At 41.9% G+C, this 27,944-nt stretch overlaps 2 protein-coding genes across 3 annotated transcripts in view; one reads left to right on the plus strand and one right to left on the minus strand.

The window, feature by feature from the left end:
* Positions 1-319: 319 nt before the first annotated feature.
* Positions 320-27,598, plus strand: NTPCR (nucleoside-triphosphatase, cancer-related). 2 transcript variants are annotated; one of them, XM_048843856.2, is made up of 5 exons: positions 320-705; positions 4,135-4,297; positions 5,226-5,322; positions 9,984-10,193; positions 24,092-27,598. In XM_048843856.2, the coding sequence occupies exons 1-5, from the start codon at positions 672-674 to the stop codon at positions 24,113-24,115; spliced, it is 528 nt and encodes a 175-aa protein (XP_048699813.1). In that variant the 5' UTR covers positions 320-671; the 3' UTR covers positions 24,116-27,598. The 2 variants fall into 2 exon arrangements, with proteins under 2 accessions (XP_048699813.1, XP_048699812.1); XM_048843855.2 differs by lacking the exon at positions 24,092-27,598 and adding an exon at positions 15,747-17,061 and having other exon boundaries at positions 335-705.
* PCNX2 (pecanex 2) overlaps positions 23,175-27,944 on the minus strand; it is a 221,929-nt gene continuing 217,159 nt past the window's right edge. The window contains exons 33-34 of the mRNA XM_048843857.2: positions 25,568-26,016; positions 23,175-24,298 (exon numbers count right to left, since the gene is read on the minus strand). Of these exons, the coding sequence (XP_048699814.2) occupies positions 24,125-24,298; positions 25,568-26,016 (623 nt within the window). The 3' untranslated portion in view covers positions 23,175-24,124. The remainder of the gene's footprint in view (positions 24,299-25,567; positions 26,017-27,944) is intronic.

Consider the following 27,944-nt stretch of genomic DNA (forward strand, 5'->3'; position numbering starts at 1 on the left):
TCTCAACAGCCAAAAGAGTTCTAAAAACTCACTTGTTCTTGTTTAATAAAGGCTGAGAGTCTCATGTAACTCTAGGATTCTTGCAGCTGGGCCTCTAAGAAAAAACAGGACCAAGCAGGAGAGTTGGCAACAGCCTATTGATCATGAGGTGTTGGTAAACAAACACCAGGCAGTCCCCAGTCCCTTACAGAGTCTAGCAAGCAAAGGCTCGTTTAAAAGACTCTCAGCCTAGCTCTAAGGCATGACCCAACATTGCCTACAGCGCCCCAAGGGAAACTCCTCATGGGGGTGCCCCTCAGGGCCAGGCTCCCGCTCCGCCCCCTTTTTTCCCTCGGCCCCACCCAGGAGAGAAAGGGCAGGTGAGCGCTGAACTTCGCCTTTGAGTCTGGAAAGGCCCCTGCCCGGCGGGCGCCACGTCAATAACCAGCCTCAACAAACCCCTACAAGAGACCCGCTCCTCGGCAGCAAGAGCGCGGCTGAGCGACAGACGCCAGGCCGCTTCTGGAAAGGGGGCGGCGGCTGCCGCGTTGCAGGCAGCCGGGAGGCGAGCGGGGCCTGCCGGAGGAGGAGGAGCCGCAGCAGCAGCAGCCCGGGCCCTTGCGACAGGCTCCGGCCGCCCTTGGCGCGCGCGGGGGGCGGGATCGCTGCAGCGCGGCCCCCGGCCCCTCACCATGGCCAAGCATGTTTTCCTCACCGGACCCCCAGGTAACCCGCGGCCCCGCCCCGGGGATTCTCCTGCAGGGCGGCGTTGGGGCTCGCAGCGCTGGGGGCCCCGAGCCAGCCCCTGTTGGCAGCCCCCGCCCCGCCCCGCCTCCGGTGCAGCGGCAGTCACCGCCCCGCCGCGGGCCCGGCGGAACGAGCTGCAGCCTGCCCCGGCCCGCCCCGAGTGTCCCCTCCGAACCGGCCTCCCTTGAGCCCCTGGGAAAACTTGCCCCCGTGTTACGCAGCCCGCGTGGTTACTCCGTTGCGTCCCCTGTGCGTAGATGCACTTTCCAGCCAGTTCAGCGTGGTACATTTCCAGATGAAGTGACACCAATCTGCATGACAGGTTTCAGAGTAGCAGCCCTGTTAGTCTGTATCCACAAAAAGAAAAGGGGGGACTTGTGGCACCTTAGAGACTAACCAATTTATTTGAGCGTAAGCTTTTCATGTTCTCTGTATGTATATATATGTTCCATTCTGTGCACCTGAAGAAGTGAGCTGTAGCCCACGAAAGCTCATGCTCTAATAAATTGGTTAGTCTCTAAGGTGCCACAAGTCCGCCTTTTCTTTTACCAATCTTAATGCAGTTTAAACTGGTTTGACTGCGTTTGCACCACTGTAACGAATTCGGTCATTTACACTATTGCAAAAACCCTGCCCCTGAAGAGCAGCCATTTCTCTACTGGATTCTCAACCTGGGGCAGTGTAAATGAGAGAGGGATATTTTTCTTTTTCTTTAAGTTTTGGTAATTACCTTGATTTCTCAAATTCTCCACTGAAACGCCAGACAAAACCCTTAAGCACAAAAAAGTACAAAAGCTGTGTTTGAATTAATCCAAGTATCAGAGGGGTTGCCGTGTTAGTCTGTATCCGCAAAGACAACCAGGAGTCCGGTGGCACCTTAAAGACTAGCAGATTTATTTGGGCATAAGCTTTCGTGGGTAAAAAACCCACTGAAGAATTAAATGACCTAGTTACAGATTTAAAATCTATTTAGTTAAACCAGTGCGACTTGTCTCATGTAGATAAGGCCTCCGAGTGACGAGGAAGCTGATACTGCCATACTAGTAATTTTATTTTGATTTGAATGCTCACTGTCGTTTTGGCTTCATCTGTGCTACAGTTTCCTCTGCATTGTGACCTGCTGCTGATCCCAGTGAAGCCAGCTGGAGATTTGCCAGAAATATTGGCCCCTTAGAAAACAGTTTTTTAAAACTGTTTGTTTATTTAGGAAGTCTTAACAGATTCACAGATCCTTGCCATTTAAACATTAGAGACAAAACAATAATCATTACAACAGTGAGCTTTTGTTTAGAGAAACATTAGATAGTAATAGAATCATTAGATTTCTCTATTTAAGAGGGTGGTGCCATATTACAGGGCGAGAACCATCATACTGCAATCAGAAAACAATTTTTAAGCACAATCTTAAAAGCCATTGGTTTCTGTGAAAGCTAATGCTGGTTGGTGAGGATGAGGCATAACTTTGTGAGGAAAGGAGTACTTGTGGCACCTTAGAGACTAACCAATTTTCTTTTTGCAAATACAGACTAACACGGCTGTTACTCTGGAACTTTGTGAGGGACATTCTTCTTCATTATCTATTTTATTTTCTGTGCAACCCACCAGAATACGTGCATCTCATTTAGCCACTAATCTCAAATGAATGGTCTTTCTTAAAAATGTCTGGTCTCAGGTTTTCCAAAAAATTTAAAGGGATTATGCTTTTTTTATAGATTAATATAATAGTTATACAAAGATAATACATGTGATTAGTGAGAATAATGAAGTACAGGTATTAATCTCATTAATTTCTCATTCTTTCAATGTCCATTGCAGCTTGTTGCAAAGCTGTAAACTGCAGAAGTAATTACTAAAACAAATAACAGATTAGAAAACTATGTTTAGCATGGAGCATTTTTAACATAGAGTATAAATCTCTCTAAAGGGACAGTCTAAAGATGTTTAGAGTTTTACAAATTGGTTTGAACTAAGTTCTGTCAAAGATAGGCATTTACGTCACTCACCAGCATGATATGTGGCTGGTACAACTGTGTTTTAAAAAAAACTCTTACCTTACCTAGCCTAACCCCGTGCAAACTGTGATATAGATTAGACCGGTATCTGAAGATAAAATGACTGCTACCTTTATTATTTAGATAGGGAGTTCTATGGGGCAGTCTTTTTGTTCTGTGTTTGTACAGCGCCTAGCACAAGGGTGTCCTGGGTCATGGCTAGGGCTCCTATGTATTACAGTAATACGAATAATAATTATGCTAGTATGCTTGTGCTGTACAAGATATGATAGACTATGGGCCAGATTTTTTAAGGCATTTAGGCGCCTAAAGATGCAGATAGGCACCTATTTGGATTTTCAAAAGTGCCTATAGCCCAGATTCTCAGAAGCTCCTAGCTTCCATTAAATCATTTAAATCAAAAGTTAGGAGCCCCAGTAGCTTTGAGGATCTGGGCCTAGGTGTCTAACCCCTATCAAATTAGGCACCTGGGCAACTTTTGCAAATCCCACTAGATGCCTGTCTGTGTTGTTACACACCTAAATACCTTTAAAAATGTGGCCCATAGTCTTTGCCTCCAGGAGTTTAAAGGCCTACTCTGCCAGATACTTGACACTTTTGATCCATAAATAAAACTGCTTCGACAAGACAGCTGACTGGTATGATAAAAGGGATGAAATAATGACACCGGATTTTGTATGAGATGGAGGTAAATTTGAGTTTAAAATAAGAGACAGCCAAGAGGTGTATTTTTGATGAGGCCTGGAGGGACACTTCCATTGTAGGATTGGAGAGAACCTCTGGAAGACTGCCAGCATTCACTTAGAGGAAGAGGCAAATTAAATACAATCTGTCCTCCCCTGGTGGGGTATGTGGTGAGAAGGATTTCTAGATCCACGGTGGGATGGATTATCTTCCCTTCTGTTTGTTTAGAAGTTTATTCCTTTCATTAGAAGTCCTTTTGTCTTCTAGGGCCTGATTTTCAGAGGCAATGATCTGCGCACTTACCTCTCCTCTGAGGCCAATGGGAGCTGCAGATGCTTAGCATCTGTGAAAATCAGGCCCATAGGGAATACAGTTATTTTTAACCATTTACTCTATAGATGTGATGAACTCTGACCTTTTTGCCAACAAGAGAACAAATGGCACTGAAATAAAGGGAGGCTGTGTATGACAGAGGCCTACAAACCTTCAAAATGTAATGTGAAACCTGACTTCTGTTTGTTCTTTTTTCCCCTCTCCAGGATAAAAAGTTTTAATATTTGGAGCATTCAGAATCAGGAAAAACATCAGTCTGTATAAAATGTGTGTAGCCAGCTATCTGTCTGCCAAATGTGATTGCTGCCTCAGAATGGGCAAGTTTAAAACCAGGCTTTATGCTTTGCTTGCACTAATAATGGGCACTTCCTTATTTTAGGGATTGGAAAGACGACATTGATCCAGAAAGCCACTGAAGCCCTAAAATCCTCTGGGGTCCCTATTGATGGATTTTACACGGAGGAAGTCAGAGAAGGCGGCAGGAGAATAGGATTTGATGTCGTCACTTTGTCTGGGAGACGAGGCACTTTATCTAGACTTGGGTACTGCTGTTTTATAGATTAAGGTGGTTCTTGCTTTAGGGGCAGTCCTGCAAGCCCCTCCATGCATTAAATGCCCCTTGAAGTAAGTGGGATTTCCACACACAGAGGGCTTTAGGATCACGTTCTTTGTCTGTTTGATTCTCTGGGTCTGATTCACTGTTATCCTTCACTTTATGGAGATATTTGCATCTCTGCCAAGTTAACCTAAAAACCTTACCAACTCAGAATGGTCCTCCAGCTTTCCACTGGTGCAGAACAGCAATTGAACTGGGTCCTCTGACTTTAGAATGGGCTCTGAGTCCCTGTAGAACAATAGAACATGCAAACTGGTTTCATGATCCCAGACACTATTTTTTTTCAGGTTGGAAGGAAAATAACTTGCTTCCTCCAATTACTTTCTAAGGGACAGACCTGATAATCACGAATCAAAGAAGATAAGTTCAGATAAGCTGTCTACAACAAGCTACCAACTGTCCCATAAATCCTATAACTGGGTTTTTAACTAGGCAGGTATTTCAGATCCCCATGTGGAAGGTCTAAAATACATACGAGCTCAAAGTCTCTCCTGCTTCACTGGACATATTCTCAGCATTTAACACTCCATGCAAAACTTTGGCCTCTTCACCCTGTTATCTGTCTTTCTGAACAATGTTTAATACCACATTTAGAGGACACTGTGAATAATCTATGATAGTGTCTATATACTAGGAGGAAAAGCTGTATATTTTCTGTTTTGCCATCTGCAGCATATCCAGTATATGGTGGGGTTTTTTTGGGGGGGCAGGGGGGAAGAGTTGAATTTTAAAGGAAATCTGGCTTATTAGATAACCACTTCTATCCTCACATAGCTAAAGGTATTACAGCAAATTGTCAATATGTTTGTGGTTCATATTATTTACAGGGTGTTCTTTTTTTTTTGTAAATTCAGTTCTGATTCTTCTACTGCAAGACGTGAATATCGTGTTGGACAATACATAGTAGACCTGGTTTCATTTGAACACTTGGTGCTTCCTGTGCTGAGAAATGTGAGTATCTTATGAAAGCTTCTGGAAAGCAAGTACAACAAACAGAATATTATAAGAAGGCTTGATAGGTTAAAGTTGTTGGGTAGCGATAATGACTCTTGTTTTTAGATTTGGCTGTCCTGCACTCACTGCAGGACCTGAAGGGGGTGTGGGGAGCGGTTCTCCTTTCAGGAGATCCCTTTGCCTCCTCAAAACCACTCTTTCTGGTCCCCCATCCCTCTGTCAGGACGTATCTCGTAGAAGCACAGTGTTGCTGTTTTTTTTTTTGTTTATCACTGTTTTCCTTTTTAATTAGCCTTGTTTCAAGAGACTTACAAACTTGTTACATCTTCAGTTGCTGATAGTAACTTGAGGATCTGTCTATTGCTGCTTTTGGAGCACTCTGGCTGCATCAGTGTGGGACCTCCTTTGCTGTATTTTAATTTCCATTCTAGGTATCATCTGCTCAAGGCACATTCCATTGGAACAAGTGTTGTCAACATAGGTTTAAAGAATTTTCACCATCAATCCAGTAGTGTAGGTCTGGATTTACAATTTATGTTTCCAGGCTCCACTCACACAGTAATGGGAACAATGTTTCTTCACTTGAAATTTATTGCTGACAAAATTTGCACAACCAGGTGTTTGAAGTGTAACACAATGAAATGGCTTAATGCCTCCAATGCGTGTGTTCCTTTGTGCTCCATCCTCTTTCCTTCCCTTCGCGTGCTATCTGAAGTTTGTTTGAATCATATGTGAGGTAGGTAGGTGATAATACATCCAATATTGTGCTTGTAGTGAATAATAGATAATGTCCTTACTGGAATTGCCGCTCTCTCACCCCTCACCCTGAAATTAAACTAGAACAGATTTTTTTTGTTAGCATCTTCAAGTAAACAGTGCAACAGCTGCTGAGACCATTACCAGAGAAATCCTTTTGATGGTGATTTAACTACATTGCTAAAAGCAGGTTAGGCTAGGGGAGAAGAGAATTTTGCAAGGCACCTGGAGAGGACAGGGAAACAGAGTGGGTAGGAAACTAAGATGAGTTTGAGGTTTTTTGCTTATCTAACACTTTGGAGAAGGAACAAAAACATAACTGTATGGCAACAAAGAGGATAGAAGGACTGTAAAGAGGGTAGGAGGACAAAGGGGAGAGACAACATCAATAATATTTACAGATTTAGATTTTTTTCTCTTTTTAATTTAAAAATGAAACCTCACTTATAGTAAACTTAATGTCTGGGGAAAAGACCTCACTAAACAAGGGCTGCACTTTGTATACTTATAAAGGATAATGTAACTGTGATTGTTTAATAATCAAAATTCAATACAGATCTTACTAAAAGGAATCAAGTAGCATTCACTTTGCTCACAAGCATAATGGAGCTGTGTGTATGTGTGAAAAAGAATCAAGAGTAGAAAGGAGTTGGAGAATTGGGATAGGGCCTCATCCTGCTCCCATTGAAAATAGTAGCAAAAGTCCTATTGATTCAGTGGGAGCAGGATCTTGCCTATAGGTGGTACAGAATGGGAAAGGAATAGTGTTACAGGGAAGGAAAGCATCAGATTGGAATAGGAAGAGACCAGTGGAAAGTAAGGGTAGGTGAAACAAAGTAGAAATATAAGAACTAAAGGGGAGGACAGGTATTGTAGAAAGGTGGTAAGCTAGTAGAGATATAATAACACAAATAATCTCAGATGGTTACCAGTAAATCTACAAAAGAACTATACTATAAGGTGTACTGCACTATAAGGTGGGTAGAAAGTTGGCTAGATTGTCGGGCTCAACGGGTAGTGATCAATGGCTCCATGTCTAGATGGCAGCTGGTATCAAGTGGAGTGCCCCAAGGGTCGGTCCTGGGGCCGGTTTTGTTCAATATCTTCATAAATGATCTGGAGGATGGTGTGGATTGCACTCTCCGCAAATTTGCGGATGATACTAAACTAGGAGGAGTGGTAGATACGGTGGCAGGTAGGGATAGGATACAGAGGGACCTAGACAAATTGGAGGATTGGGCTAAAAGAAATCTGATGAGGTTCAACAAGGATAGGTGCAGGGTCCTGCACTTAGGACGGAAGAATCCAATGCACCGCTACAGACTAGGGGCCGAATGGCTAGGCAGCAGTTCTGTGGAAAAGGACCTAGGGGTGACAGTGGACGAGAAGCTGGATATGAGTCAACAGTGTGCCCTTGTTGCCAAGAAGGCCAATGGCATTTTGGGATGTATAAGTAGGGGCATAGCCAGCAGATCGAGGGACGTGATCGTTCCCCTCTATACGACATTGGTGAGGCCTCATCTGGAGTACTGTGTCTAGTTTTGGGCCCCACACTTCAAGAAGGATGTGGAAAAATTGGAGAGAGTCCAGGGAAGGTCAACAAAAATGATTAGGGGTCTGGAACACATGACTTATGAGGAGAGGCTGAGGGAACTGGGATTGTTTAGTCTGCAGAAGAGAAGAATGAGGGGGGATTTGATAGCTGCTTTCAACTACCTGAGAGGTGGTTCCAAAGAGGATGGTTCTAGACTATTCTCGGTGGTAGAAGAGGACAGGACAAGGAGTAACGGTCTCAAGTTGCAGTGGGGGAGGTTTAGGTTGGATATTAGGAAAAACTCTTTCACTAGGAGGGTGGTGAAACACTGGAATGTGTTACCTAGGGAGGTGGTAGAATCTCCTTCCTTAGAAGTTTTTAAGGTCAGGCTTGACAAATCCATGGCTGGGATGATTTAATTGGGGATTGGTCCTGCTTTGAGCAGGGGGTTGGACTAGATGACCTCCTGAGGTCCCTATAGAATTCTATGATTCTATGATAAAAAGAGTACTTGTGGCACCTTAGAGACTAACAAATTTATTTTATTTGAGCATAAGCTTTCGTGAGCTACAGCTCACTTCATCGGTTGCATCCGATGAAGTGAGCTGTAGCTCATGAAAGCTTATGCTCAAATAAATTTGTTAGTCTCTAAGGTGCCACAAGTACTCCTTTTCTTTTTGCGAATACAGACTAACATGGCTGCTACTCTGAAGTAAATCTACAGGGATCTCATTAATATTTTTGTAGGGACTATGGGACAGCAGCATATGCCAGATAGTCAAAGTCCTTTTTTGTGGACGGTTTGTAGAAATGGCAAAATATATCAGATGTTAGTTTTTCAGAGTCCCAAGGCTCCACTACAGTTTGTTGGATTAGCCTGCTTTGATCACAGAGCGTCTTGAAACTGGTATACGCTACTTTACATATTTGTGTTAGACTCTATGAGCCAGCTCCCACTGTCTTCACCGGGAAAGAGAGTGGATGCTAAAGTGGGCTCTGTTTGGGGCTCTGGAAACATCACCTGAAGGGACTGGGGATTCTGTACAAAGTAGAAGCTCCACTTCTTAGCACTTTTCCTAGTGGCAGGTACTGACTTTTCAGTTCACTGATCTGTGAAAGGGTTTTAGATAAAACTACCCCACTCTGCAGGGACTCAGATGTCAGTAGGGACTCAGCTCTGAAAGGTTTTAGGAAGTATGTTATGTAGTACATCCATTTTCGTAGGAGCTAACATTTTCTATCTTCACAAGGGACAATATGTTGACTGGTTTCTCCTTAAGTTACCTTCATATGTGGTGTCTGCACTTATTCGTGGATTAACAGTGAAGTTTTGACTTGCATTGATTTGCTGCTTACAGACAAATAATAGAACTTGATTTTTCAGTTAATAGCCTCAGAAGAGGGTGGTGAGCTCACTTTCATCTAGTCTGTAGCCTGTCAGATTTCTGTACTCGATTGGTTTATGTGCCATCTTAAAAAATAGTTGTGAAGTGAATGGATGAAGAATCAAGCTCTTATACTACCAATGGCATGCATACCACAGTTTGGAAACCCCTGCCCTAATTATAAGTGTATTTATCTGTTGACCCATGAAAATTCAGGGTTTTGTGGGTGCAGTGATGTGAATGCAGCTTTGAAAATCTAGTGCCCCTCAGACTTAACTACAGTAGCTGGCATGCAAAAATACTATCACATCTTTGCCAAGTGGTAGCAGATGTTCAGGCCTTGCAAGTCAGTTTCCTTGGGAGAAGCTATCAGTAACTTGGAGTCTGAATCTGTTCTTATTGTAACTTGTTCTTTATACTATATACACCAGTCCTTGAACAGAGGTGGTCCACAAAGCAGACATTCTCCTCTTTCTAAAATCTTAGCCCAAACACGAATAACTTGTTCATAGGAAGCAACTCTTCACCAAGAATTGACTCTAGTTAGGGAGATTAAGTTGGAGAGCAAACTCTCCTGCTGTTTCCAACAGCTTCCCCCCAAAGGACCTACATCACAAAACTAAAAACAATGTACTACATCTTCAAGATTCTACGCTACTCACATGCTAAGAAAAATAACATGTAAAATTGTATGACTGTGCAATCAGGTGATTGCTGCCCTAAAACTGCAAATCTCAGTCAAGGAACTGAGTTGGCTCTTCCTTTCTTCCCATCTGGGATCCTGTTGCTTTGCTAGGTAACAGGCTGGTTGGCTGCTGGCATCCTTAGGAACTGGGATGACTGGCTTTTCTGCCCTTATGCTCCAGCACTGTTTCAAAGAAATGTTACTCCTGAACTGATATTTCTCCCACAAAGAAGAGTGGCTCTTACATCAGTCTTGATTTCTTTCTGCTGTTTAATCCATTTGTGTATCATTCCTATAGGTCGACCTTGGCGGTGACACAGGGAAAAAAGTGTACGTAATAGATGAGATTGGTAAAATGGAACTCTTCAGCCGGTCTTTTATTCAAGCAGTTCGTCAAACTCTGACTGGTTCAGGGACCACAATTCTTGGAACTATACCAATACCTAAAGGCAAGCCATTGGGTCTTGTGGAGGAAATAAGAAGTCGGAAGGATGTTATGATGTTCAATGTAAGTAATCTCTGATACCTGTAAGGAGCCTTTCACCTTTAGGTCACCAGTGTGAATCTGGCTGGTTCAATTTGAATGCTATCAATGGATGCCCATTGGATAGCCCCAGTGAAATGAAGGCAGTGCTCTCAGTTGAGTTCTTAATGGGCAGATGTTCACATCCCACACAAAAAAAGCACACTGGGCACTTTTGTTGGCAGACTCTTACCAGAGAAACTAGAGATTGAATGAATGGGTCTGTTGAAGGAATATTAGTGTTGTTGTTTCTAGTGTTCCCATCACCATGGTGTGAAAGTGCCAGACCAGCATTTATTCATTCTTTCAAGGATAGTTCATCTTTGAAAATTGGCCTGCAGAACCTTTGCCACCAATGATGATATGTGAGAAGAAAAGAACCTGCCTTGAAACTGAGCTCATTTTGAGTTTGCAGGATTGGTAATTAGAGGAGAAAGGCGGCTTTTTTTTTTTTTTCTCCTTGTAAATTCAGCATGCTTTATCCGGAGTCATGGAGACATAATAACATGGAACCCATTGTTACAACACTTAGTTTTCAGATAGGAACTGCACTTTAATACCCTGCAAATCAGGTGTCGACAAATTCTCAAATCCTTATCCTAACAGTTATGTAGTCTCCTTATAGAAATACCAGTTTAAGAGGTTTATTTATTAAGCATCCAGAAAGATGCTAAATATTTAATAAAACAAGCAAAAAAAATAAAATTTAAAAAATTGGTCTCTTCCCTTCAGTTTAATTTTGGTTGATATTTATTGAAACTAGCACACAGAATTAGACCATATTTCCAGAACAGAACAATATATTCTTATGAAATATAAAAAATCAATAATTGTGACTTGTCAGAAAATTAATATGCATGGAGAGAATGTTTTAATGCAATACACCATACAAGTAGATACTAGTGTATTGTAGATTACTATATTTTGTGAACATCGTAATTAAGACTGAATGAAAGATGAAAGAAAAGAAGTCATTATTTTGATGCTGCTTTATAGGCTGAATGATCTTATTTAGTGGTGCTGTTTTAAAATACATAATGAAAATGTCTGCCTTACTGAGCAATGGAGCTCCCCTAAATATTTATTTCTGTTGTCAAATGTTATGTGATTGTGTGAAATTATACTGATGAGATGGGATGGTCCTCCCCCTGCCCCGCATTGGAAATATAACTGTGTCTTTACTAGGAATGCCATTGACCATTTCTGCATCACCTAAGAATCAGTGCCCTGTATCTGCAGCATCAATTATGAATTATCCATCACCATCTTCACCTGCTAGTCATCAACCACTATATGCTTTAATGTCTGCTCACTTTAAAACCCAGGAAAGCCACATTTCTTGTTGGTAGCAGGCCACATCTTCCTCACTGAATATCACAGCGTCACTCATGACATCTCCACCTATGTCTCAGCAGACTTCTGGACACTAGGCCATCTCCATTCACTATTGAAGTCAATAGGAATTTTGCTGTTGCCTTTACTGGGACTAGGACTGTAGACAACTGTATCACATTCTCTGAGAAAGTTGTCAGTCTGTTTACATTGCTAGGATCATGATCTACAGTTATTCTCGTTCTGATTATGGAAAACTGCTTACTTAATACATTAGCTAAAGCGCTGGGGATGAGGAATGTAACAAACTGTGATGTTCCCAGGTCACAGGGGCCTAATGTACTGAAGCATCATCTAGCAGGATATCTGCCTTGCATGTTAACATGAATATATTTACCTGTTCATTCCCTGCTGGTTCAAATTTGTGCATGAAGCAGGAACCGAAGCTATCTGTAATGATGCAGGTGTTTCTGCTGGCTACTGTAAGCAATAGATCACCGTCTCCATTCGTGAATTGCCATAACATGGGGGAGGACTTGGAGTGCCCCTGCAGCCCTTGCACAGCCAAGCAGTGTCAGCCATTTCTTGCTGATTCGTTTTTGCCTCCCAGTGTACAGGTAGACAGGTAACTCCAGACCAGTTTGGTCCACCTTGGTGACTTCTTGTGGAATTAGGCTGTGTGTGAGGAATTTAGCATAGTTCTCCCATGTCCTCTACTTAATCTTTTAATAGGAGTTCCGATGTCCAAAGCTGAGCATGCAAAGGGTGCTGTTCTTTTGCTTGCACCACCATTGTCCTCTTGTGACCCAATCCTCAGCTGGTGTAAATGGGTGCAGCGCCGCTCACAGCCGTTGAGCATCTAGCCCTTAATATTGAACGTATTACCTCCTACTGCACTTTGGGATTATTGAGTATGAAACTCCTGTGTAATAAGAGCGGTTTTATATTGGTGGTGGTATTATTAATTACTTCTTGTAGTGTAGCGTCTAGGAGCCTTAGTCCTAGATCGGGACCCAGTTGTGCTAGATGCTGTACAAGCACCGAACACAAAGATTGTCCCTGCCCCTAAAGAACTTGCCTTCTATTGTTGCACGGCTCCATCTTTCTGAGGAAACTAAATCTTCCCAGTGATAATGCAGGATGGTTCACCCTCACTGCCCATTTCCCTAGAACTTTTCCTTTATAGGCTCAGTATTATACATAGTATAGAGGCCCAGGTTATACTCCGAAGCTGGCTTGCCTCCATTTTCTCCTTAAACCCTTCCTTTTGCTTTTGGAAAAATACAGTAGTGAAGTTTGGGTTTCCAGCTGTCTTTTTAAAAAGAACAAAAACAAGAATCCATAGTAGGTTTCAGTGTAGAAAATATAGCATCATCATACAACCGTGGTGCAAGACCCACTGCATCACAGGAAGTTAGAAACCAGAGACTACAGAAAGTTAACATCTTTAATTATAAATGATGCATGTTCTTTTCCCTGATATTCAGTCAGCTTCTGTATGACATGGAGTAAGAGTGTTTATGGACTGTTAATACATCATCTTTATGAACTGTCCATATATCATAATTCTACATAAATTCAGTTTACTAGAAGTATATTTTTTTACTAGTAGAATGAAAAGCACCCATCATCAGAGGTGTATTTCTAACCTAGAAAATCATCCCTCTGAAACCTGACCTTTTTCTAAGCCCCACACTTATGCTGTTTTCTGAAAGCAACATTTCTTCCTTTTCAATTTTCACCTTGTCCCTTCTGTCGCAACATTTTCGTGGAGAATTTATTTTTTTTTTAAAATAACAAAACACTTCCTTTTCTCTGTCTTCAGCTCTTGATATAGTTATCTTGCATTTGGTTTTTGTGGCATCTGGTAACTACATGTCAAATCCTATTTGTATTGTGCCTAGTAAAATCAGAGGTACCAGGCACAAAATCATTAAAGTCAAATGCCCGAGATGTTCCTGATCCATCTGTGTCAGTTTATTTTGATAAAAGTATTGAGGAATATGGATTTTTTTGTCCGCTTGTTTCCCCTGTTTCTTCCTGTGCTCAGAAGAGAAAAGGGCTCCAAACAGAGATTTTTTGCAAGCTGATCTTTCCCTGAGCGTACTTGTCTTTTTATTGGGATAATGGACTTCATAGTGTTCTTGCATGTTTGGAATCTTGGTGCGGGTTCCTTCTATCTTACGCAGATGCTTTGTAACAGTGATGTTCACAAACACTTTCAGCTCTCTGGATATGAATATAAATACTGGCATTTCTAATATATAACATAAGCATTGGGGTTTTTTGTTCTGCCATGTTGTTTGGAAGTCAGCCCACAACTTGGGTCTAGACCATCTCTAGAGGTTAATAAGAGCAGAACATGAGAACAAAAAGTCTTGCAAAATAGCCATGAAGATTTCCCAATCTGTACAATATGCTTGCCAGTATTCTCAGTTTAGAAAATTTCTTGCTGCATATATGTACATAAAAGCTTTGGCTACACAGGTATTTTACATGACTTGAACATATGGATATTGCTATTTTAAATGTTTGGCGGATCACCTGAAAGTCAAGATAATGGGTGAAGTCAAGAGGTTTACTGTGGGACCATGGCATCTGACTTACCTGTGTTGTTCACTGTACCTTGTGTCCCATGATAAATACCCTGTAGAGTGATTGCACTTTTGAGTGCCTCGCTCTCTGTGTGTTTGTTACTCAGAATGTTGGTCAATAAAAGTAACATTTCGAAGACTTCTTCCCTCCCTCCTGTTTTCCATGTCTCTTTTTCAGTTGCCCATTGTTGTATCTGCTACCTGGAATTAAAACGGCCTGGATGAAAGTACTATGTCAAATTGCTAACTCTCTCTCTTCAGGTTCACAATGTCTGTTGCCAACAGTTACATATGGCTTCATTTATTGTATAGAGTAGTAGATTGGGACATTACCAATACATTTATATGTATAAAAAGAATATCCAGAGTTACTCTCCGTTTCAGCATTAACTGTTGTATCAGAAGGAATATAGAACCTCATGGTTCAGAGCTTAAGCCAATTCGATCTTCATTTACGGTGAGAATTTACTGGAGGCAGATAATCCCACATCTGCCTACTTTGGGGTTTCTTGCACCTGCCTCTAACGCATTTGGTGCTGGCCACTATCAGAGACAGGATACTGGACTAGGTAGACCATGGTCTGACCCATTTATTGCACTGACGTACAAGAGGTGAAATCCTGACCCCACTGAAGTCAGTGGGAGTCTTGCCATTGACTCTAGTGGTACCATATGTTACCCTAGGTTTCCACTTTTGCAGGCACAAGTAGTTTTGTACATGTACATCTGAAGTGCAAACACTTGCATGTGCACAAGTGCTAGACCTTGCCCTCACAAAACCCAACAGTTATACAGGCATAAGAATTAATCAGCTCTGGTGTTTGCACTTTCAAAAGGCTCCTAAACTTTGTGAGACAAGGTGCATGAGGTGATATTTTATTTCACAAGCTTCTGTTAGTGAAAGACACAAGCTTTTGAGTTTGCACAGAGCTCTTCTTCAGGTCTGAACCTGCTTGTCTTTTACCAACAGAAGCTGGTCCAATAAAAGATATTACTTCACCCACCGTGTCTTTCTCTAATAACCTGGGACCAACACAGCTACAGTAACACCTAAACTTTAACTGGTTTTTGAATTCTTTTGAAAAAAATTCTCCAAAGATTCTGAGAAACCCAGGTATCTTCGCATCAGAGCAGTGTTGCATAATATTCGAGAGCTTGTTTTAATTCTTCGCTGCAGGGGTAGTTGACACGAGTAAGTCATCCTTATTGAAATATTATCCTATCAAATACTGAAGGCAGAAAAACCACTACTATACAGTATGTGAATGATTTAAGGTATCTTGAAAGCATTTCTAGGAATGGAGAAAGTGTGTGGTCGCTGTTTTGAATGATTTTTGTCAGTCATTCACAAGTGAATAATCACTTGTATTTGCAGTACTTTTAAAGATTTATTCTAACAGTTTTACATAGGTTTCTGGGTGTATCAGATGGGGGTCGTCTGTTTGCTGTAGGTAGCAAGAGGAAGCAGATGTTTCACAGAATTATTCCTCTCCCAATATGGAAATATATGCTGGACTTGATTTAAAAAAAATTCAAATGACAATGAGATGGTTATTTAAAGCGTAAGCCAAATCCTAATATGTTAAAATTTTGATTTCCCCCCCACATCTAGGTTACGAAGGAAAATAGAGACAACATTTTGCAAGATATTGTGACAACTGTGCAGAATTGCACAAAATGAAGACCATTTCCTTGTTTGTAACCATAAGCTCTTATATAAGTATATTGGAGGGCCCAATCCTACTCAGGCCTGGGGCAACTTTACCAGTGTCTTTGATATGAGGAGGATTGAGTCTGTAGCACTGTAAAATGTGAAAATGAGACGGTGGGCTTCCATGTGTTTTTGTCTGTCATTTGCGTAGAATTTACTCAGTTCACAAGGTTTAAAAAAACCCTCATCCTGGGATCTGAAAGTCAAGCAATTGTTTCTGATTCCAATTATAGTAGCGCAAATTCAATTAACTATTAAATTCAATGGAACTATTGATTCAGCCCCTAATCCTGCAACATATGGTGAGGGTAGTCTGCTGTGCCTTCAGAGACGCGTTAAAGTCAACAGAGCTCTGCGCAGGTCCCACAGTCCTCCAGCACACGACACATTGCAGAACTGGGGGCTGACATGTGTGTAACAGAACGTAGTCAGAGCATAATCTTGCACAATCTGCTTTGTGCATTATCGCCACCACTAACACTGACCCTGGGCTCCTACCGCAGTGTGCCTCAGCTAACTCTCCAGTGTGCCTCAGCTGGGTCAGCATTATAAATGATGATGAACAAAACACAATAGCTTGATTCTCACATCCCCGGATAAGTAAACTGAGCAAATGTGATCTGAAATCCTAAGACAAATACATGATATAACTGGACAATTGTCATTTACAGTGTTGAATTTTAGAGAAAATATTAACTTTAAGTTGCTCAGACAGTGCTTGATAGGAATGCTGCCTGCTCTCTATTTTCACGTTTTCTTTTAGCCAAAAAAAAGGCTTCAGGACCCTGGCTTTCTTAATAAAATCTTGACAGATGTTTTTCATAAAATGTTTAAAATATCAAACATTAGACTTAATGCTGCATTTGACTATCCAAGTTTAACAATCCATTATGGCTTATTGTTGCTTAATGATTTCTGTTTATTTCCTTTTGCAATCCTGGGCATGTTTTTTGGTTAATGATGAAGCAAGAAATGAGAGTATTAGACAACATATATCCCCAGGAAGTTTGTAAATGTGTTTAGGAAAAAAGCATTTACCACTTAATCAGTCTTGCATGTCATAAACTAAATTTCCAGCCAGGTGTACTTTTGTTCTCATGCAGCGTAAAGAGTTTTCTACTTCAAAGATTTAGGAATGGAAAGGACTGAATTCCTTCCTTTCTTGTGGAGTGTAACAAATGTTAAAATAAACACGTTGGTTAAAGGCATATGGAAACCTGCATTGTAGTTAGTCATTTATTTGTACACCAGTTCATAGTTACGCTCCAATAGCAGTGTGTGTTTATAAAGCCAGGTTCTGACAGCCCTTTTGCTAGGGTACAGGAGGCTGTGGGAAGCATGCAAGGAGGATCCTTCCTCTTCCTCATACCCTGTGCAAGGGTCTGTTAGAAGTGAGTCCTGCCGTGGGCTACTGGAGGTGCACATCACCACCAAAGGGTTGGGGCTAAGACCCTGTTCTTAGTATGTACGAGGGAGGGAGAATTCCCCCCAGAGCTCCCTGTGGGCTTGTGCAGCTCTCTGCTACCCCAACACAGGGCTGTGCCTTAAAGACATATTTCAGAGTAGCAGCCGTGTTAGTCTGTATCCGCAAAAAGAACAGGAGGACTTGTGGCGCCTTAGAGACTAACAAATTTATTAGAGCATAAGCTTTCGTGGGCTACAGCTCACTTCATCGGATGCATAGAATGGAAGATATAGTAAGAAGATATATATATACACACACACATACAGAGAAGGTGGAAGTTGCCGTACAAACTGTAAGAGGCTAATTAATTAAGATGAGCTCTTATCAGTAGGAGGAAAAAAAACTTTTGTAGTAATAATCAAGATGGCCCATTTAGACAGTTGACAAGAAGGTGTGAGGATACTTAACATGGGGAAATAAATTCATTGATTCCATAATTAAACATCAGCTGTCTACATTAGCTAGGAACTGTGGACAACTCCAAGCTATCGCTTAAAATACTGCTGTTGGGTGATCCAGTCTTATCCAAGAGTAAAGCGTTTAGATGTGCACCTTACCCTGAAGTTCAGCAAATACTGGCTTTGTCAGAGCTAAGAGTTAGAGCGAGTTTCTCCACTATGAATAGCCAAGCCCTTGTCCTCAAGCGCTTGACTCTAGGGAATTGGTAGGTATGTCTACACTGCAATTCAAAATCTGTAGCTGGCTTGGGCTGTAGGACAGCTTAATTGCAGTGTAGATGTTTGGGCATGGGCTGGCACCTGGGCTCTGGGACCCTCCCACCACGCAGGGTCCTAGAGGTTGGGCCCCAGCCCAATCTAGAACTCTGAGCCTGGACATTTTTTTGAGAAAGGGTGTGACTCTCCCTCTCTTCTATAAAGAGAATGGACAGAACCTTTGCCAAATTTACCAGCTGCTTCCCCCATCACCTCTCTCAGCTGGAGACTCTAAGAAGTTGGAAATCCTCTGATTAAATAGTGTTTTTGTATGTAAAGTGATATGAGGAGCCAAATCTGACTTGCTGAAGCTCTTTACCCATTACTCATGCTACCTTTCAAGAGCCTGTTTGCTTTCATAATGCTATAATATCCCAGCTGTGCAATTGGTGTTAATATAATTGTCCTCTAGCATTACTGATCCTTCTTGCTATTTTTTTTTTTACTTCATTTTGTAGAGTTGTGACACTGTCTTATGTGGTTGTAGAGTACCTAGTATAACGGATCCCCTCCCTCCTAAGGGGGACCTTTTGTGCACTTTACACTACTATTAATTTTTCCATGATAAATGCTAGCTAAGCCATCTGTCAAACCCTCTTAGCATTCAGACACCTCTTGCAATAGAAGAGCCCTTTATTTTACTGCATTCTCAGATTTACCCACCTCTCTACACATAATCCCTCCTTTCCTGTTCATTGATATATAGGGTCAAATTTTTAGCTATACTTGTGTGTGTTCCAAACCGGATGCACACAAACTTGTGCAATTAGAAGTTTTAGCTGGCAAGTGTTTGCATGTGCAGTCTTCTGTGTGCGCACACAGTGGTCCAACCAAAAAATATACCTCCTAATGTGGGTGTAACTGCACTTCTGCACCAATGCCCCGTGGCTTCTAGCACTTACACATAACTAACTTTATTCTGAAGATAATCATGGGAATTTCCTTCTCAAAGTGAATTGGGAAAGAACACTGGTCCTCTTTGGTAGCAGTTTTCTCAAACTGCCCAGGGAAAAATCCAGAAGGGTTGGTGCCTAAAGTTCGTTTTCCAAGTCCCTGTTCAACCAACAAGGTTTCTTGAGTTACAGCTGTATTAGTGGTTCGTACTAGCCATGCTAATTAACAGGTTATCATGCAAAATTTATAATATTACACTTACCATATCCCCAAATCTGAGTGGTATAATACTGTGCTGACAGAGGACATTCCCTATTACTTAATCCACACATTCCACTGTCTCCAACTAGTGTGAGTGTTTCCTCCATTAATTCAGGTTAGAAATAAGGCACAATTCTTTCACTTAAATGAGAATAGGTTACCAAAGGGTCTAGTGGATTCACCATAATTTGTCCTGGGCTTAAAACCCATCCTATTGAAGTCAATAGGAGTTTTTCAGTTGAGTTTATGGGAGCCAGATTGGGTCTCTTTCTAAAAAACAAAACAAAACAAAAAACGCAATAGCACAGCCATAAACTATGAGCTTGATGTAGGGGATACTGAGTGAAAATCTCTCACTCGTGTTATGCAGGTGGTCAGACGACGAGCTTTTAATGGTTGCTTCTGGCCTTTAAATCTAAGTCAGTCCCAAGGTAATGCAACGTGCCTGTTTCAAATGTTCAGTAAGGGGGTGAGAAACGAATGGTTCCAAATTAAGTTCCGCTCTTATGGTATCCTACGTTCATTGTAAAGGCAAAAATGTATTGTCTGGTCTCACACGTGCAGCCTATTTGTAAAGCCTTAAGAGCACAGTGACAACTAGAGCATTGACAATTTCCCTGATCAGCTCATTTACCAACAGCAAACACTGTGTGACGATAACCCTCTGATACCGCAGCAAGACGCCTGATGACAATGTTACTGCACCTGCACGAGTACCTATTTTGTTTAAGCTCGAGCATCAAGGACATTGTTGGCAATGAAGTTTATAACAATTCCAGCATAAAACAGTGCAGACAGCCTGACATAAATAGAGGCTGCATTACTGAGCATGTGTCAGCCAGTTTTTTACTCGTGACATTTGGAAAGTCAGAGAGGGGTAAGTCTTTACCATTGGACCTGCTGCAGAGTTAATAATAGGGCTAAGAAATATCAGTCTTACAGAATTAAGTACAAGTAACAGTAAAGTGCTCTAATTAATTATCAGTCTCCCTTCCCTGGAGCAGGATGAAAATGGCACTAATTTGGTAGTTAAAAGGAATAATTTATTGACAAGGAGAGGGTTATTACATGCTGACAAATTTCAGTATTTATTCAGATGTCCTAAGGTGAGTTTCTTGGTACATCTAATCCTGACCCTGACTTACACAACCTGTTTACCCAAAGAAAAGCAGGCTGGAGGTAGACTGAAGTCAGACCAAAGAAGCTATTTCCCCCTTCCCCTATCCTCAGAACCTAAGCAGATGAGCTATGAATTAAACCTCGAAGACGCCCAAGAACTTGATGACTACAAGGAACTCTGAACAGTTCCAACATGGAGAATGGAAATCACACTGACCTTAAATAGGCTTGACAAAGTTTGTCCCACTCTTGGATGTAAGTGTATATTAAGTCCTTCTGTTTCCTACTGACTGTACAATCAGATAACTTTTATAAACAAGGCTTGGGGTCTGCCAACTGGTGACCAGATGCTAGGGTGAACATAACTGATTTAGCAGCCCCTGGCTGGTTTCACTAATGTTGCTGAAGTAATTGATTAGATACTCTGGGCAGATTCTGACCTTATTTCCATGAGATGAGCGCCTGACCTTTACTGCATGACTTGAGCAAGAACAAATTAGTGAAAGAATAAAATAGGTTTAAGGAAACAAACCAAGAGAGGGAAAAACAGTTAATCTGAGGGCTAAAATGGGACTAGTTCTGCAATGTTCACACTTATTTTACCATATACCCCCACTGCTCTGCTTCCTCGCTCAGTCCTGAGACGTTATAAGGATCCCTCCACTGCTTTCCTCCCACTTTGATCATCAGTAAAATGTCACCTACCCAGGCTCCATACAACACTCTGACTATTTTTATCTTTGCCTATAGCTACGGAATTTGGGGCTAAGGCTCTCCAGGCGGATCAGTGAATGGGGTGGTGCTGTCATTCCCTCATCACTGATGGTGTTTCCATAAAAGCAGCACATACACTGATTGTGCTTGGAGAGTGGGAGCTTGTCTTCCTCAAAGGTTGGTGCAGTTGCCTATTAAGCTGGGGGTGTCCAACTCGAAAGCAGCAATAAAGGATTCACCTGGGAGCAGATTGGCTACCCACTGCTGCATTGCATGGGTCATAGCAGTGCTGCTCTCCAGTATATCCACCACATTTTGGAATTAGGGGAATGACCAGTGAGCAGGCTCCTTGCTACACAGCATGTTGAGTAAGTGACTTCTTGCCCCTGCTGTATTGGAAAATTTCAGCATGTCACCCAATATTGATGCGTTGGGATCATGCAATATATATTTAAAGGTGCTGGTCACAGCCATCCTCCAAACACCACTGTCGCTGCACACTCTGAACATGTAACACAGACAAACTGCTCAACCGTAACAGCTTAGTCCTATACAATGCTGGATGGATATTATCCACCGCAGAACCTCAGAATTGTGAACACATACTGGAGATTGTTCGTAACTCTGAACGAAATGTTATGGTGGTTCTTTTCAAAAGTTTACAACTGAACATTGACTTAATGCAGCTTTGAAACTTAACTAGGAAGAAGAAAAATGCTGCTTTTAACCATCTTAATTTAAATGAAACAAGCACAGAAAGTTTCTTTAACCTGCCAACTCTTTTTTTAACTTTCCCTTTATTTTTTAGTAGTTTACATTTAACACTGTACTGGCTTTTTTTTTTTTTTTTTTTAGTCTCTGCTGCTGCCTGATTGTGTACTTCCAGTTCCTAAGGAGGTGTGTGGTTGACCGGTCAGTTCGTAACTCTGGGGTTTGTAACTCTGAGGTTCTGCTGTATAATCTATTTGTAGCTCATCTAGCTCCAGGGTTCAGAAAAACAAGACAATTACCAAAAGTCATTCTTATTCAATAAAAACATCCACCTAGACCCCAATTTCATGATTCCCAACAGAGCATCTTTGATTATGCTGTGGGCACTATTGCTCACCTTAAATACACTGACGATATAAGTATTCTTATTGACAACATAGCCAACATGGTCAATACAAAGCTACGGGCTGTTGTCTCCAAGAATACCAGTAATGCTTGTTTTTTGAAATTGTTACTGTTGGGAAAGTTTAACATTCCTGCTGTTCACCCAGCCAAGATACTTCAATAACAGTTTTAAAACAAAAGAAAAATATCTGCAACATTATATATAGGCACGAAAAGTAACTGGATACTTTGACAAAATCCTCCCCTCCCCCCAATAGGCAGTTGGGATTTTTTTTTTTTAACAACTAAAATGGGTCGGGATAAAGCCTGTTGTGAGAGGCCTGGGGACCCTGTGCTTGGGGGGTAGGAAGCCGTCTTTATCTGCACACCTGTGCAGCAACAGGTTGGGATTCATTGTGAGCACTCTCCTGGTGCACAGGTGCATCAAGAGGACCTGGTCTGTTGGCTTGAAATAGGACTAGAAGCCTGGGCTGTCCTCTGGTGCAGCAGCACTAAAGCACATGCTCCTGTCACCTTGCCCCATCCAGGCCCTGTGGACGCAGGATCTCTCAGTGGTGCCTTCGAGGCCAGCACATTCCACTTTCTCCTGTGTGTGGCCATTATGAGGGAGGGCAGGATTTTGCCCATAATGTTCAGAGCTTTAGCACCAGGCTAATTTATATTAAGTAGTGGGAGACAAAATGTGGATTTCCAAAGCCTGCAAATCAGCAAGTAAACAAACAAATATGACTGAAAAGAATGACAATTGCTGCATCAGAGAGTATACTTGGCTCACTTATTTTGACCAGTGTCGTTTAGGTTTTTTTTTTTTTACAGTATTGCATATAGATGCCATGGTAATGGACAGGGTCTGTGAATGTGAAGGCAACAAGTATATTGTGTAAAAGTAACGAGAGCTCACTACAGCATCGCCTATTCAATCTTGCTCATTAAGTGGGACGAGACAACCTGGTTTTGTGTAGAAAACCACCATGGCTGTGGATTAGCATGATAAGTATTAGACAGGAGCTGCTGTCGTTACAGTAAAGAGGAACATTGAGACACCAATAATTGTAAATTGTTTAATTACAAAACAATGTATGAGCATGTGTGTGTACATACTATAGTACATTAAGGATTTGTTTTAGCCTCTTGGCTTCAGATATAGGCATGCATTCCTGTCAACTCAACAGGAGTGCGAGATTACATGTCAGAGCAGTCTTGTATATAAAACTGCTCTATTTGCAAATAAGGAGCACCATATGCTTTGTGAAGGCTTTCCATGCACTGGCTATACTTGTTCTCAAAACTTGTCTTGTGGCAATGTGTAATCTATCTCTTTCATACAATATTTCAACATGGCTGCATGCAGTATATCTTTGCCTATATTAATATGTTGCTATATGTGATTACCATCTGCGTAACACTAAAGAAAAGGAAGAATGAGGCTTGCCTTTAAAAATTCTCAGATTTAGCTCTAATGTTACAGTGTGTATTGTACTGTCCTATTACATGTTCTATTCAGAATTTTTCTTTGTGATGCATTATGTATAAAATGCCAATTATTTAACATGCAGTCCTCTTTTTTGTTATGGCAGGAAACAGATGTCTGTGTGCTTTTCGCCGAGTTGCATTAAGATCTTCCATTGCTTTCACTTGCACTTCCATGCATGCTTCTTTTTGAGCACGTCCAGATTTCCACCACAAGTGGGTCAGCACCGCTGCGGGGGGAAGGATATCAGGCAGAGTTTATTCATTGTTTTAGAAATGTCAAGAACCTGAGATGAAGTTGCACTGCATTTTAGGACATCTTTAAAATCTGTAAAGGTCCTTCCATCCCCACATGCTGAGCCTTTCTGCTGAAGAACATCTGCACAATGGGATTCTCTCTCCGAAGTTAGAAAAATAAAGGGGTTTGAGGTTTGTTGTTACACTTGAAATAACTGCAGCTGACTGACCTAGATGTGTTTTTCTTTACTTTGAAGGAGTACATATGGCCCTTGAACTAGGAATATTCCTCACTGCTCTTCTGAGAGGCTCTGTTGAGAAGCTGTGTCCTCCAGTGCCATATCCTCCTGGCTGGCTCTTCTACACTCCAGATTATGACTCTCAAAAATGGCATGGGCAGGACCTCGGTCTTTTCGCTGTCTAGATTTTGTAGCATCAGTCACTTCATAAGTCTCGGAGAACTGCTTAAAACAAAACGCAGAATAGTTTAGGAAATGTCTAGATGGCGCTTCATTTGGTTCTTTTCAAAAGGACATTTTGAAACAAAAGCAGACCGATTTCTGGACTTCATACAGCTGTGCGCAATTTTGTGAGATTCACATTATCTATAGTGTGAACTTCAGGGGCTAAAAAGGAACTAGAGAAGACCCCGGCACTTGTCCCTCTTCATGGGATAAGAGCCTAGCACTACCCGCAAGAACAGACTACCGGATAGAGATTGTGCAGTTATACCTACATTGCACTGTGCCTGATCATGTTAAGGCTGAAAAGGATGCCCCAAATTATCCCTACATGTAATGAGTCTAATGCTGCTCCAACTTCACTAGAAGACTTCCTGTGCTAAAGCAGCGGGTTGAAATAAAAGCCTTATTTCACATCACACGCTGGCATGTAGCCACATTGACTGCAAGAGCTCACTTAGCGGCTGGCCAGGCAAAGTGCTCAGCTTAGCTCTCATGGCTTCAAAGGGAGTTGAGAATGGTTGGCAGGATCCAGACCTTAGACGGTAAACTCTTTGGGCAGGGGTTGTGTCTTACCTGTTTGTGCAGTGCCTTGCATGTCTATTGGTGTTGTAGAAAGACAAAAAATAATACTCGCATAAGTAAGGCAAGCAGTAGGCCCTTGGTGAATAATGCTCAGTCCAGTTGCTGCTGGAGATCATGGCAAAACTCATTGCCTGATCATTCCATGATGCGGTTAGGATGAAACTAACTTCAGGCGTGGACAACCTGGGTGTCTTCTGGGTTAATAAATTTTTATGCTGTGTACATGAGAAACCAGACTTGGGCTATCCATATCCAGTGATTTTGTCCTAATGACAACAAATCAACTTACTTGGTTCCATTTGGTAATGCCAAATGATTTAATGTTAATTATGCCCTCAATCTCTCATTGGATTTGCCAAACCGCTTCACGTCTAAGGACTGTGATTTTATTTTACCAGTCTGGAGGGTCTGTATTGAGGATGATGGACTTCAGGAAGGAGACTGGCTGGAATCAAAAGTTAAATCATACACTCAAGTAGCCAACCAAACAAAATACTGAAGTGCACACACACATTTTCCCTGGGGAGAGACTGAGAGAAAGAAAGAATAAACTCATGTGACAGATGTTGGTCACATTGCTTAATGCACTCCTGGCAGACGCTTGAATACGACTGTGGTGAGGGCAGCATAAGAACATGAGTAGAATAGAACAGAATTATAGCTCCTGCTAACATGACTCTGCCTTACCCGTGTTGCTTGGCTCGCAGCTCTAGCAGATGGACCCATGGTAATGTTGACACTGCTGGATGACTGGGTATCAGTTGTGTTTCCTCCATCAGCAGCTGAGAGCCCAGAAATCACCAAAGCACTTGAAAAACTTCTCTTGCCAAACAGAAGGCTGAGAGTAGAGCTGGTGGAAGAGGCCAGACTGGACCTGAGCATTGCTCCAGCTCTATCCTGGACAGTCAACTGGCCGCCAGCAGGAATGGCAGGGGTTTGAGAAAACACAGATGTTACAGAGTTGTGGAAGGACAACTGGCTTCTGGAAAGCCTTTGGACAATTTCATGGGCAGATATGGAAGCTTGGATGATGGGCTGGTAACTTTCAACAATTGGTTCAGAATGACTTGAAACAGGTGGCCTCTGGTTGAAGGCAGCATGTGTCTGAACAGACTGACTCCTGAATTTTCTTCTGCCTTTAAAAGAGAGTAATAGTTTTCTTTTAAATTATGTTTTCAGTTACATACCATCAAAGCACACATATTACTGTTCTATCCTTTTACTAGGGTATATTTTACATAGTGTTCTTTATCACGCATACACTTTTATACTGTGGATCTAAACACTTTACAAACAAACATTCAGCGAATCAAAGAAATTAGAGATTGATAAAACCTATGAAGTCATTTGGTTCATCCCACTGGCAGTGCAGAATGTTTCAAATCTTCTAGTGTCTTTGATGGGAGCAGAATTTGATCCTTTGTGAGGAACATAAATAATATAATTATTAAATCCATTTCACAGATGAATAAATGGAGAAACAGAGAGTGAGATTCCCAAAGAGACTTGGGTGTGGTGATGCTGGGTGTCACCATGCCTCACTTTCAGGTGTCTAGAAAATCACTGTAATCCACAAAGCCAGAGTCTGATGCTCAGGCTCCCTATACAATGAATAGGGTACTTCAGCATGGTATTCACAAAAGCCAGCATGCTAGGTGGCTCCTCGCCTAAGCTAGCCAATGGGAAATGCCAAAGCAAAGGCTGTATCCTAAGCCCACCCCTCTCAGGGAGTTTGGTGCCTAAGGGCTGCAGGGAGGTATCTTCCTCTGCTTGGGATTCTCAGCTACAAACCTTCTCTTGGTGTTAGGTGCCTCCACCATTCCTACCAGAAGTGGAGGAGGCTCTCCCCCAACTTTTAGCCCAGCTGTTAGAGTACTTACCTAGGCTGTTGGAGACCCTTAGGATATGAGGGGATCTGATCAGGGATCTACCACCGCTCCGATGCATGCCCTGACCACTGAGGTATGGGATATTCTGATGTGGGGCTCCCTCAGTTTCTCTTGTTGAAGCTGTTCTACTGTGGAACTCTTAAGTACCTAAATCCTTTTTTGAAAATGAGATTTAGGCTCCTGAATCAGTTGGGCATTGCAACGCTGAGCACAGCAACATCCCAATACCTCTAAAAAACTCAGACTGAGTGCCTTAGAAAATTCTACTCCTAAAGCTTTATATAGTTTAATTGCAAAAAATTGCAAATGAAAATAAAGTAAGGTTACACAGAATTACCCTTGCGCTTGGGGACTAGGAATGTGAAGACGCTTCCACCTCAGTGTCAGAGGGCAGAGTATTTATGACAAAGGAAGTTGTCTGAGGCCAAGAATTTAAGAGGAAGAGACCTTTGTAGGGGGCAGATTATTCCACATCTACCTACTGCAGGGTTTTTGCACCATCCTTTGAAGCCCGTGGTTCTAGCTACTGTCAGAGAAAGGATACTTGTCTAGATGGACACCAGGTCTCAGCCAGTCTGGCGATTCCTATGTTTGTACATAATTCCAGATATGTCCTAATGTTTACAACCCAATACCTCACACTCACAGCCGTCACCCACATGGCCAAAAGACTACACGGGACTCCCGCTGGAGTCCACCTCTGCTCCTCCCTGATTGGACAGAAGGATTGTGACTGAGCAATGAGAGCCACTTAAATGCAGAGTTGATTTATGTATTTTTTATTCTTGTATGTTTGCATGTTCACAGAATAAAATAATAATAAACCCCACCCACAAACCACTGAACACACCAGATACCTGCTTGTGGACACAATCAGGTCCCCAGATCACAGACAGCAGGTTGGGACACACAGCAGGCATCTAATATGCTTGATGCTTCTCTGTATTGATGCTATGTCAAACACACACAGAGCACCTGTTCACCTGAGTGCAAGCCTGGCATTCCATAGCCAGGAAACCCAAAATGTTAACATATTCTGGTACTTCAATGTCATAGCCATAACTGTGGGTTTTAAAAGGATATTAATATTTTTGAAAACAGCAAACCTGTAAGACGTAACGATGCAGGCATGAATTTTGCCTTTCAGGGATTCCTAGGTTGTTAATTTTTTCCCC

The sequence above is a fragment of the Caretta caretta genome, chromosome 3, assembly GCF_965140235.1.
Source record: "Caretta caretta isolate rCarCar2 chromosome 3, rCarCar1.hap1, whole genome shotgun sequence".
NCBI classification, from domain to species: Eukaryota; Metazoa; Chordata; order Testudines; family Cheloniidae; genus Caretta; species Caretta caretta.